The 14,048-nt window shown below is 39.1% G+C and overlaps 1 protein-coding gene across 3 annotated transcripts in view; it reads right to left on the minus strand.

The window, feature by feature from the left end:
• Positions 1 to 14,048, minus strand: part of LOC149251431 (endoribonuclease) — a 193,729-nt gene that overhangs the window by 87,873 nt on the left and 91,808 nt on the right. For 2 of the 3 annotated variants that reach the window (XM_089459441.1, XM_089459440.1), the window contains one exon: positions 13,554 to 13,900. In XM_089459441.1, coding sequence (XP_089315567.1) covers positions 13,554 to 13,900 — 347 coding nt within the window. Of the gene's footprint in view, positions 1 to 12,744; positions 12,808 to 13,553; positions 13,901 to 14,048 lie in introns of all 3 variants that reach the window. The other variant, XR_016266885.1, reaches the window with a different exon arrangement.

The following is a 14,048-nucleotide window of genomic DNA, read 5'->3' on the forward strand; positions in this document are numbered from 1 at the left end:
TATTCAGGACATGATTACTGTTATGTGTGATGTGGCACTAGAAATTATATTACACATCTTATATATTAGTTCTTTTATCATATTGATGTGTCAATGTATTTATTTTATGTTGTAGATGCTTTAGATATTAAAAAAAAAATTAAAATGAATATTTTTGTATTTTACGATTTTTTCCTGATTTTTACCGGTTTTTTCCTGGTTTTTACAATTTTTTCTTATTTTTTCCCCTCGCCAATAATATCCCGATAACGATTACTACAACATTGCTTAAAACCTTGGAGCTCAAGAGGGATAGGTGCGCCATGGAGAGTAGCTGAAAAAACTATAGTAAAAGAACTTGTGTAGCGAATTTCTTTCTCTTGGTCCTTTTATCATTTCTCTTGGCTAGAATGGAGCACCCAGATTTAATCTTGGATTGATATTGGATAAGTTTCATGATCTTTCTAGAAGACTCCATGGGAGAGAGGTTATCAACTTAAGGTGTTCTCCTAGACACAAGTGCGCCCCTCTCTCTTCTAATTTTACATTTAAATCTTTAATATAATAATGCCTTTATAAACTTAGGAAAACTTAGGCCTTTAGCCTTTACAACATAACATTACATTATAACATCTCAACTAGTCACTAGGACTAGGAGTTTACATGACAAACACTTTTACATGACTCAAGGCTTTTACATAGACATTTTATATAGGCATTTTATCACTCTCTCAACCAGCATGGTCCATTCACCTACAATTACATTTAAGTATTTATGTTCAAGATAACAATAAGAAGAAGGTCTTTTCCATATGATCATTTAGTACTACAACTTGGATACTTGTTGGAGTAAACCTAGGAGAGGTTGTTGATTTTTGGTAGCATCGAATGTGCTCCGGCCTTGAAATTTGGTGGAGAGGCTAAGGCGCATGAGATATCCAAGACCCAGAAATCGTTTGGGGAAATTCCACCCAAATAAAGAGTTATTAAAATAATTAATATTTTTAATGGGTTCCTAAGTCTAAACTTAGGAAAATAAAAATATTAATGGGTATTAATAAAGATAAGGGTGAGAAGCTTCTAAGAGACGAGGATCAAGTCTGTTTTAATCTTAGCCATTGATTAGAGACTTAATCTCGGTCGTTGATTCATCAATAGGAAAAGTATAAGAGAAGACTTGAGGATCATTTGGAGATACACCGGCAGATACTCAGTATCTCAAGGAAAATCGATTCTCAAGAGAAGGAGATCGATTTCAGAGGGAGAGTTGCAAGGTGGAGGAAGAGGAGGGTATCAGTAGCAGTCAGTGACTGAGGAGGAGGTGACGCATGGACATTGAGAGAGCACAGAGGGAGACACAGTCCAGGGGAAACGTAGCACTCACGCACGCTAACGCAGAGGGACGCAGAACCACTCAGAGCCATGCTGAGCCACGCAAAGTGACACAGAGGTGACGCAAAAGAGGGAGAAGGGTCTCCAAAGTGTCAGAAAGTTTCCAGGGGAAAGTCTCAACTGTTTTCTTTCAGGTTCTCTGTAAAATCATTCCTTGTAAAAGCAATTGTTGCTGAAGATTAATAAAACCCTCATCTGCTGCACAAGTTTTCCCACATTGGGTTTTTCCGGGGACAATTGTCCATAAACAACTGTGTTGATGTGATTGGTTCTTGTGTATGCATTTTCTCTGTGTAATTATGTGATAATTGCAGTAGAATTTATTTTAAAATTTACTGAAGGGATTTCGTAAATAACTTATTGTGAAGAATAAGTAGGTGAAATAAATTAGTTGTTGCAGTAGAATTTCAAGGTAGAAATTTTTCACATGGTATCAGAGCAGAGATCCGGCAACAGGAGAGAAAAATCAACTATGGATCAAGAGCATGATGCAGAGGCATCAACTCAAAGGGACTCACACAAATTTCCAGAAGAAGGCACAAGGGACATGGATCACGATTACTCTATGTTAGCTTCCAAATTGGAAGAAGTCGCTTGCCTAGCAAGCTCTGCCTCCTCTGAGGTTTGGTATATAGATAGTGGAGCTTCCTGGCATATGACAGGAATTCGAGAATGTTTTTCAGATTATCAGGAAGAAAGAATGAATTTTCAGATCACCATGGGAAATAAGGCAAAGTGTACCCCAGTAGGAAGAGGTATTGTAGTCTTTCAAACCGAAGCAAGAGAGCGGCTTCGAGCAACCAATGTGTTGCATGTGCCAGGATTGGGGATGAACTTACTCTCTGTATCTCAACTTCAAAACAAGGGCTATGACGTTTTCTTCATTAAGGAGAAAGTATATGTCAAACACCCGAGTTGGAAAAGGAAGGCCCAGATCGGAATCAAAAGTAACAAGTTGTATAAATTACAGCTAGAATCACCAATGGCACTGATAGGCAGCAATGGAGATAAAGATTTGAATGAACTATGGCACAGGAGGATGGGACACTTACACCATGGGGCTCTGAGAATTCTCAAGAAAACAGTATCAGGAGTTCCAAAACTAAGTACTGAACAAGATGATGTATGTAGAGGGTGCGCTCTGGGCAAGTATGCCAAAGCTGTGTTTTCCAGAAGTAACAATAGAGTTAAGAGTGCTCTAGGATTGATACACTCAGACATCTACAGACCGATGTCCACAAAATCTCTTAGTGGTACTGAATATTTCGTCACCTTTATCGATGACCATTCCAAGAAAACTTGGATCTACTTTCAGAAAACCAAGGATGAGGTTTTTGGTCGATTCAAAGATTTCAAGGCTCTAGTGGAGAATTTGACAGGAAAGAAGATAAAAGTGTTGCACTCAGACAATGGTGGAGAGTATGTTAACAAGGACTTCACCGATTTTTGCACTAAGGCGTCAGAAGAGAGTGGACAGCTCCCTACAATCCGGTGCAGAATGGAGTAACAGAAAGGAAAAATAGGACTATTGTGGAAGCAGCTAAGGCAATGATATATGATCAGGATATGCCCAAATTCCTGTGGGCAAAAGCATGCAACGCGATAGTTTATGTTCAGAGTAGAACTCCACACAGGGCATTGGGAAAAATCACTCCAGAAAGGGTCTTCACCAGGAAGACACCTGAAGTCAGTCATTTTAGGATATTTGGAAGTTTAGCGTATTGTTGTATACCCGAAGAAAAGAGAAAGAAATTAGATCAAACTGCTGAGAAAGGATATCTTGTGCGATATAGTGAGAATGCTAAGGCATATAGAGTCTATCTTCCAAGGAGTAGGAAGGTAGTAGTTCGGCGGGATGTAAAGTTCATGGAGAACAGAGCTTTCAGGAAATCCCGAGAAATGCCTTCTGAGGAGTAGTCAAAAGACGATCCATTGGTCCAACCTCTTCGGCCAGCAGAAACTAGTACCAGAAATTCTCTTTAAGGCAAAGCTTCGAAATAGGAGGAATCTCAAAAAGAGGAAGAGCTGATAGATGAACCCACTAGCAGTGGAAGAACGAGTCGAGAACTCTGACAGATTCTACGAGATGCAGAGGACTTCAATGGTGCACCCAGGAATGATAAAAGGGAGCGAAGACAGCCAGACAGATACTAGGTTCTAGTAGCTAAGGTTGGGGAACCTTCTAGTTTTCAGGAGGTTGTTCAGCATCAAGTATGGGTAGATGCGATGGTGGAGGAATACAGTTCTATAATGGTCAATGATGTCTGGGAAGTGGTACCTAGGCCTCAGGACAGGTCAGTGGTAGGTTCGAGATGGATCTACAAAGTCAAATATGCTACAAACGGCAGTGTGGAGAAATACAAAGCCAAGTTTGTGGCTAAGGGGTATGCTCAGAAGGAAGGGATAGACTATGAAGAAACCTTCGCCCCAGTAGCCAAGTATACTTCTATTAGAACGGTGATATCTCTTGCAGCACAGATGGGGTGGGAGATTCACCAGATGGATGTCAAGATGGCATTCTTGAATGGGGTAATAGAAGAGGAAGTATACATTGAACAGCCAGAGGGTTTTGAGACACATGAGAAGAAATCTCATGTATGCAGATTAAAGAAAGCCTTGTATGGGCTTAAACAGACACCTAGAGCATGGTACGGTTGAATTGATGGCTACTTGCAGAAGATGGGGTTCGTCAAGAGCGACGCGGATCCTAATCTCTACTATCTTGTCGTAGAGAATGAGCCTCTAATCCTAGTGTTATATGTGGATGATCTTTTCTTGACAGGATCATCCAAGCTCATCAAAGACTGCAAGAAGAACCTAGCCACAGAATTCGACATGAAGGATTTGGGACAAATGCATTATTTCCTGGGGTTGGAAGTTTGGCAGCAGAAGGGTGAGATCTTCCTTAGACAAGGGAGATATGCTACAGAGATCTTGAAGAGATTCAGGATGCAAGACTGTAGACCTATCGCTACTCCAATGATCACCAACTAGAAGAAGATTGATGCATCAGAAGATAAAGACATTGATCCCACCTTGTACAGGCAGCTTATAGGGTCCCTGATGTATCTGGTCAATACCAGGCTAGACATTTGTTACGCTATCAACACCCTCAGTCAGTTCATGGTGGAACCCAAGAGGGCGCACTGGGCAGCAGCCAAACATGTTCTCGGGTATATACAAGGAATAGTCGAACATGGACTATTGTACAACCATGGCAATGACATCAGGCTGAGTGGGTTCACTGATGCAGATTGGGCTGGAAGTTCAGTAGATCGGAAAAGTACAACTGGGTACTATTTCAACATTGGATCAGCAATGACCTCCTGGTGTAGTAGGAAACAGAAGTTCGTGGCTCTGAGCTCAGCTGAATCTGAATATATGGCAGCTAGCCCAGCTTCGTGCGAAGCCATATGGTTTAGGAAATTGCTTGTGAATCTATTCAGAAAAAGGATGGAAGCGACCAGGATTTTGTGTGATAATCATAGTTGCATCAAGCTCTTTAAGAATCCAGTATTTCATGATCGGTTGAAGCACATTGATATCAGGTGTCAATTTGTCAGAGACCATGTCCAACGAGGGGCGGTACAGTTGAGGTACACTCCTATAGGAGAATAGGTGGCAGACATCCTCACCAAGGCTCTAGGAAGAACAAAGTTTGTTTATTTTACGGAGAAGATGGGGATGGTGAAGAATCCATTTCAGTAGCAAAAATGGATAAGTGTCAAGAGTTGCAATGTAGCAGTTAGCAGTAGCAGTGTTATGGGTAGCATGATGTAACATTTTGAGAGGGAGTTGTAGTACAGATGTAGCAGTGGCAGTGGCAGTGTCATGGGTAGCAGTACAGCAAGCAGCAGTGCAGTGGATGTAGGGCAGCAAGCCAAGCATCAGCGCAAAGGACCAATGCGGAGGATCAGTGTGATGCTTCTATGGTGAAGCATTGCTAGAGCACATTCCTAGGTAAGAGGGAGTGTTGATTTTTGGTAGCATCAAATGTGCTCTGGCCTTGAAATTTGGTGGAGAGGCTAATGCACATGAGATCTCCAAGACCTAAAAATCGTTTGGGGAAATTCCACCCGGATAAGGAGTTATTAAAATAATTAATATTTTTAATGGGTTCCTAAGTCTAAACTTAGGAAAATAAAAATATTAATGGGTATTAATAAAGATAATGGTGAGAAGCTTCTAAGAGACGAGGATCAAGTCTGTTTTAATCTTAGTCGTTGATTAGAGACTTAATCTCAGTCGTTGATTCATCAACAGGAAAAGTATAAGAGAAGACTTGAAGATCATTTGGAGATACACCGGCAAATACTCAGTATCTCAAGGAAAATCGATTCTCAAAAAGAAGGAGATCGATTTCAGAGGGAGAGTTGCAGGGTGGAGGAAGAGGAGGGTATCAACAGCAGTTAGTGACTGAGGAGGAGGTGATACAGGGACATTGAGAGACAACGCAGAGGGAGACACAGTGCAGGGGAGATGTAGCACTCACGCAAGCTGACGCAAAGGGATGCAGAACCACTCAGATCCACGCAGAGGTGACGCAGAAGTGGGAGAAGGGTCTCCAAAGTGTCAGAAAGTTTCCAGGGGAAAGTCTCAGGTGTTTTCTTTCAGGTTCTCTGTAAAATCATTCCTTGTAAAAGAAATTGTTGTTGAAGATTAATAAAACCCTCATTTGCTGCACCGTTTTTCCCACATTGGGATTTTCCAACGACAATTGTCCAAAAACAACTGTGTTGATGTGATTGGTTCTTGTGTATGCATTTTCTCTGTGTAACTATGTGATAACTGCAGTAGAATTTATTTCAATATTTGTTGAAGGGATTTCGTAAATAACTTATTGTGAAGAATAAGTAGGTGAAATAAATCAGTTGCTGCAGTAGAATTTCAGGTTAGAGATTTTCACAAGGGCCAGGTTCTAAGTAGTCACATCACAACAAGCCAAGGAGTCCATCACACATGCCAATACTAGCTCATGGGACTTTTTTATTCGTCCTAACTCTTGCTAGACTTAGTCTTGATTGTTGCTCAAAGAGCTCACAAGACATTGCCTTGGATTTTGCACATGGCTCACTAGGCATCCACTAGCAACTCCTTCATCCTGGCTCTTGTCAAAGCTCACAAGGCTTCTACCTTCACCTTGACTTTTACAGGGACTCACGGGATTTATTGATTCTCCAAATCTTCCTTGGCTAGCCTCAAGGTGGCCATTTAAGGCCTCTCATTGGAGAATGACTTCCTATGTTGCTATTTTCAACAATTCTCTTATGACAATGTGATATGTTGCTAGTTTTCCTCTCCTGTCTGCTAGTGGATTGATTGAGGATGGAAGAGTTAAGTCTCATGATATTGTACTTTGTATCTTAGTTGAACCATTGATGAATATCTAATAGAAGAAGAATATGGTTGGGTTTTCCCCCTTGTGGGCTTTTCCCTGGTCTCTAACCTAAATCCTAGTGTCTCTATTATGCATGCTTTTATTCTACTATTCCTTTATTATTACAATGCATTGTTGATGTTATTGTTCTCTCTGCATAGTTGCAAATGATGTTATGGTGTATTGGGGTGAATGTAATATGTAAATGATGAAAAAGGTTTGAAAATGCAATTATCTACAACATAGAACAATCTAGCCCTAAAATTAACATTTACCATCGCTTGTAAGAATGCCTTCTTTTATATTCTTGAACCTAGAAACATACTCCTCAATAGTTGGAAAATCTATGGTTTCAAGGTTGGAGAGCATTGTTTCAAGTCTGTTCACTGCATCAAAAAGGTTGTGGAAGGAATCCTAAACTTTCTTTGCACTTTTGTTGTTTGTATGGTGGACAAGATCGGGTTCCACATATAGGGTGACCAATACAATAGCTTCATCATTCTTCAAACATATGAGATCATAGTTGTCATCAGTTACAGCTGGAAGTGACTTCTCCAAATACATCCATAATCCTTTATTGTGAAGTAAATCTGCCATTTGAACAGCCCATGCATGATAGTTATCCCCATTGAGGAGCAAAAAAGGATATTTTCCATCCATAGATGTCACAATACCAGTGCAGATCAGCAGCAACTTGTAAGTTGTGGCTGAAATAAGGGGTAAAAAATAGTGTGTTGCCCTTAGTGAAGGGTCAAAACTGCAGTGACTTCCCTAAACTGGCCAAAAACCTAAGGAAAAACTGCCAAGTAGGGGTGTGCTAGGGAAGATAAGGATAAAAACCCTAAAAACTGGTTGTTGTCCAACAACTGAAACCCTCATTTCAGATCTGAATGGAAAAACCAATCAAACAAACCAACCTTTAATGAGTGTTTGATAGATGAAGACAAATTCACACTAACTCTAATACCATGTTTGAAATCACAAAGTAGAGGATCTATGGGGAATTCTCCAACCAACCCTAATCCAACATGATAAACAAGCTGAAATGTAATAGCACCTTAATGATAAACATATAAGACTTTAAGAGAGTGTGCAACACGAGCAAAGTAAAATAGTATAGGTGCTTTTAGGCAAAGGAATGAATAAAGTTATAAACTCACTTGAATGAAACAATCTTACAAATGAGGGAGGTGGTGTATTTATACTAGTGTTGATAATATCGGTATCGGCAAAATATCAGCGAGGGTCCAGAAAACATCTTATCGGCAATATTGGCAAAAATATCATCAAATATCGGCAAGCATAAAAAATGCATAATATATTCATTTTTTTCAGATTTTTAAACATATAAAGCAATAACAACATGAAATAAACACATTAGCACATAAATATGAAGAAAGCACTGATATATATGATGTCAAATAGAAATGATACATCAAAGGCAATACCAAATCCTGTTGATCCCTGATAATTGTCCAATCAAGGACTCAAATGTGGAGAACCAATACAAAATAACATCACATATATAAAAGTATCTCATCATCATGAGTTATATGTAGCAAAACAAATAAAACTAGCAGCTATCTATATGAAATCAATGCCCTCTCCCCCTTTTACGGGAAAACATGATGGGTTGTTTGCCAGGCCTGCCCCTAGTAGTAGAAGGCCCTGGCCCTACCCCTGCACCTAATGTCAAATAATGAGTGCTAGGTATGGAGTTGTGCTCTCCTATATCTATAGCAGATGGTGTTGATGTTGATGCTCCCACAATCTCCTCCTCCTCCTCCTCTGACTCCTGCTCCTCCTCCTCATGTTGCTCCTCCTCTGAGTCCTCCTCCTCTTGCTGCCCCTATTCTAATGGATCATCTAGCTCTAACCATGAAGGTGACTCCTCTAAGATGGGCTCCTCAGACTCCACCCTCCACTGAGACAATACATCAATATTGTTTAAGGAAATGGCATCTAGATCCATTGGTGCTTCTATTTGCTTCACTCAAATTCAGATATTGTAATGCACATACACTAAACCATTGAAGCGTGCGAACTCCAACCTATAAGAGTGTCAAAAAAACTAATGAGTCTTGACTCTCGACTCTTGACACTTGAAGGTCATAAATTAAAAATTAAAAATTACAATAAGTGTAATTGCTGAACTGAAGGCTGGAGCTCAAAGTTATACCTGTTGCGCTTTTTTGCGTGTAGTTTCTCAAATACACTCCAATTGCGCTCACACCCTGAAGAGCTACATGTTTGACTCAAGATTCTTATGGCCAATTTCTGCAAATTTGGTGCCCTTGCACCATAGCTTCGCCACCAAATATCTAAAACAAAATAAAGAAATAAAAAGTTCAAAAACTTAAAACATAATTAAACTTTCAAATAAAAGTTACATAATTGAATTTTTAAAATCTAGAATTACAAGTAAGGAAATTCTAAATTGAAAATTCTAATTTCTAATAACTAATGACTTGTCACTTACGTGGCATGAAGAGGGCCCTTTCCCTAATAGCATCATCAAAGCCAAATAGGCCAACACGATCCCGATAAAACTGTATCTCGCGATTGATTTTGCTACGAAGCTCAAGACTAGGTACCATCCTATGAATACAGGAATGGAGCCCCTCCATCACCTCGCCATCAAAATCAAAGCCGCATTTGTATGAAAATGTGGGATTGAGGAAGAGTGATGCTGCATGAATGGGTCAATGAAGCATCCCTGTCCATCGACTATCAATCACATCCCTTAACATCATATCCCTATCAAGCCCAGCAGAACCCTTGTCTGCATAATAAGAACGAATGGCCTCCTTGGTCCTATCCATGGCCTCATATAAATAAGCCATTGTAGGCTTCTCCCCATCTACCAATCTCAGAACCTTTACTATAGGTTCACTAACTGAGCATGCTTCTTCTACTTCCTACCAAAACGTGTCGGAGAACACCATTTTGGCAATGGCTCTCCCGTCTTGTCTCCTGTTGTATCTACAATCACGCCACTCATCAAAAACAAACATTTGCTTCAACTCGAACTAGCATCAAAGTAAAGACTGAAGAGTAATAAAGTTTGTGGCAAAACATGTGATTGCAAGACGTCGCAACTCCTTGTTTCTAGTGAATCTCCTCATGAGGCTAAGAACAAAAGCATAGTTATAAATAAACTTGGGGACACTCCTAGCCATATCAACCACCTCCTTGATGAAGGAGAGTTTCCCCATATCCTTAAGCAATAAATCGATACAATGTGATGCACACGGAGTCCAAAACAATTTGCAATGCCTCTCTATAAGCATCTTGCCGACAAACACATAATTAGTTCCATTGTCTGTTATGACTTGCACCACATTTTGCACACCAATCACCCGAATGAACCCATCTAACAACTCACATATCGTTGTTGCATTTTTGATATGGTTGATGCATCCACTGATTTAATAAACATGGTACCTTTAAGACAATGTACCAAGAAATTTAGAAGGGTCCTATCCTTCCTACTGTCCAGCCATCAAACATCAATGTGCATCCAAAAACTTCCCAATTTTTTTTCAACTCCACCAATCTAAAGTTGATGTCCTATTTTTCCACTTGAAGAATTGGCCCCCGCAACTCCTCATATGTATCACTTTTGTACCCTAGGCCCACAACAGCAATACCATCACACATTGGCTGCCAAAATGGATTGGTTTTGGTGATGCTGAGAGGTAAGTTGCTCCAAAAAAGACACCTCCCCGTGACTCTATCTGCTTCTTGCTTCTTTTTTTTAACAATTGATTTTACGCCAGGTTGCGCTCCATGTCCTGTTCGTGGAACAAAAAATGATGACTTCGCACTAGCAGTAGCAAGTGATGTTGTGGAGCCCCTCCCACTACCCTTAACATCAAAATCAGAAGAAGATATCCCGAAAGATCTACCTGCACGTTCAGCCTTGTTTCTTTCTGCATCTTCCTTCTTTCTGTCTTTTTCATCAATTGCTTCAAGATCTTTTTGTATAAGCTCTGGACTAGAAACTGTACAAATCCCAACATCATGTCCAGTGAGTCTAACCAGATGGTATATCAATCGCATAAACCCTCCTGTCATCCTGGTCCACACAATTCGCATGATAGATATGCCCGATTTGTCCCACCATCAGGCTCCCCATACTCCCAAAATGGGTCCAAGGCTTTTGGCATATTTGAATTTTGTATTGAGCTAACTCAAACCCAGGGCACCAAAAAAAATGGAATGAATAAGTAATAACCACCTCATTTTACAAAATATTTGTTTTGCTACATTATTTCCAATGTGAATTCAATGAAAAATCATAAATGACAATAAGAGGGTGCATTTGAAAGTTTAAAAAAAAAAGGAGTTTGCTGTCCAAATATGTAGAAAACCCTTGCATTTGCTCATGGGCATGAAAATCATAGCAAATGGAAAAAAAAACAAGCAAAATGTTTGTAGGCAAAGAGGCAAGCAAGAATAACCCTAAATCTATCAAAAAAATCATTAGCATAGGGGTCTATTAGAACATACCTGTTAATGGAAGAAATGAAGATTGTCTCACTGTTCTTCAATCTTTGATCAACAAAATATTCGTTGTTGGTGGCAATAATGGCTATTCAACCCTTGATTCCTCCTTGACAACAAGCACAATGCTCTCCCCTTCCTTCTCCAACAATCAGAAAACAAGAATGAGGAAAAAAAGACGAATTTGGCCTTTTCTAGCCGTGGCATCACATTTTTTCCCTCGCCGGCGATATATTAGGTCATAGCGCGATATTTTCCAGAAATATCACCGATAGTTCGGAAATATCGCGATATTTTCCCAAAATATCACCGATATCTCGGAAATATCGCGATATTTCCTCGGCAATATTTCGTCTCCCCGAAAATATCGCAATATTTGCGAATGTCAGCGATATTTTGGCGATATTGTCTTCACTGATTTATACAGTCCACTAGAGTTAAGGCACAAGTTCCAACTACCAACAACTACCTCAGCAAACCTCAACCACCCAAAAGTCAATCAATAAAGAGCTTCAATTACCCACATAGTGGGCCAGCTTGTGGCCACAAGTGAGGATTAGCCAAAATATCTCCACCCAAAATGCCATTAAGGCTGCATATGCATGTGTACCCTTCAAAAACATGCATGCTCTATGATTATTTACAAAACCATGCATGGAGAATTTTGTATCATGATATAAAAGGTTCCAAATTTTTATTGAGATTCACCTTGCCTGCTCTACCTTGAAACTTGCCACATACCACTAGGTGACAGAAAAATTTGAATCCAAGCGCTGTGTGACAATTTGTTAATGTAGGTCAATGCTTAACTAATTAGCTCTAAAAAATGTTAATTACCATGCATGGAGAATTTTCCATCATAATATAAAGGGTTCCAAATTTTTATTGAGATTCACCTTGCATACTCTACCTTGAAACTTGCCACATACCACTAGGTGACGGGGAAATTTGAATCGAAGTGCTGTGTGACAATCTGTTAGTGTAGGTCAATGCTTAACTGATTAGCTCTAAAACATGTTAATTAACAACAATTTTTAAGCATACAATTTATTGCTACTTCATACTATGCCATATACATTAGCAAACCATCATGCAAACAAAAATAGAAGGGAATTATCTGAAATCCTTTGTTAACATTTTTGACTGAATCCTTGAGTTCCTGCTTTTCATAACTCTAACACAGTGCTTCTGGGTGCATATGTACAAATTTCCACAGTCCACTACCTAGCTACACAATCCTCATTGTTTCTAATGTTGATTTCCACTTCCCTTGGAGCAATTATGGCTCATTTTGTTGAAAACTAATAATTATAAATAAGACACTGTCATTATTTTGAAATGTGTACATGAGCCTAATGACTTAACAGACTCTCAAGTCTTAACCGCTAGAATTGATGATGAATACTTTTCTCTTATGCTACAGCGCTGACTTGTATTGCAATTACTGTTAACAAATGCATTTAAAGCAAAATGAATGTATTCATGCTTACCCTTTATTATGCCCTAATAATATGTCGGTGTGAGAGATGTAAATACAATCACATTATACAGTTCTACAGCAACAATTAAATTAAAAGTTAGGAAATGGCTAGAAACTCTTACAACTAATGATTAAATGATTCCACAAAAAAACTCATGATTAAAAGATGAACTTGGTTTGAGGTATACAAGAAAATCAATGTTATCGATAGACATGTGAATTGTTGTTGAACTATACAATCTTTGGGTAGAGAAATCCAGTTCCATTGGACAGAGGAGAAGTATATGGAACATGAAAAGCTAAAAATAGCAATTCAATGGAATATTCCATTAAAATACAGTTTTCTTATGCTACAGTGCGGACTTGCATTTCAATTTGTTAACAAACGCATTTAAAGCAAGCTGACATTAGTCATGCTTACCCTTTATTATATGATAATAATGTGTCAGCATGAGATGTGAATACAATGATCATATACAGTTATACAGCAACAATTACATTAAATGTTAGGAAATGGCAAGAAGCTTTTGCAACTAATGATTAAATGATGAACTTGGTTTGAACTTTGAGGTATGCAGGAAAATCAATGTTATCAATAGACATGTGAATCGATGTTGAACTCAACAATGTTTGGGTAGAAAAATCGAGTTCCATTAGACAGAGGAGAAGTAGATGGAATATGAAATGCTAAAAATAGGCAATTCAATGGAATATCCATTAAACGAGTGTCACAGATATAAAATGCACATTTCAGAAATCATGCTGCATATATTTATGATCTTAGTGCAGTGAAAGCAAATACAAGTGAAAGTTGCAAACCTTTTTGGCAATGCAGAGACAAGGATATAAAGAACAAGAGGTTGAGGTTTTTCAGATTTCTCTCTGGTAATGTTGGAATCTCCACTTACTGCTGTTCTGTGCTGAATAAATTTATCTAAAGCATCATGTACTTCACTCCTCTCATGCAGGTTGAGGGCCGTAGGGCAGTACACCGTAAGACTGATTAAAGATGAACCTAAACTGCAGCGGAATACATTTGCCACTGCCTCACAATTTATCAGTGCTTGCTGCATCTGTACACCTGCCCCTCCTGAAGTAAGCAACATTGTAGGGGGGTCAAGCCCCAGCTGACCAGCCATATAAAGAATTTGTCTATGCAATGTTGCCTGTGTAAATAAAATAATATTGGTTACTATGTCTAATCATGATGGCATCTTGTAACTAAGTTAACAATACAAGCAAGATTTTCTAAGCTGAGGATAAAAGAACAGAAGATTAATGATAAAAAAGAAGCTACAACCGCTTCACTCTTAT

Source organism: Pinus tabuliformis, chromosome 7, assembly GCF_031772625.1.
Source record: "Pinus tabuliformis cultivar Carrire ecotype Pingquan chromosome 7, CPIR1, whole genome shotgun sequence".
NCBI lineage: Eukaryota > Viridiplantae > Streptophyta > Pinopsida > Pinales > Pinaceae > Pinus > Pinus tabuliformis.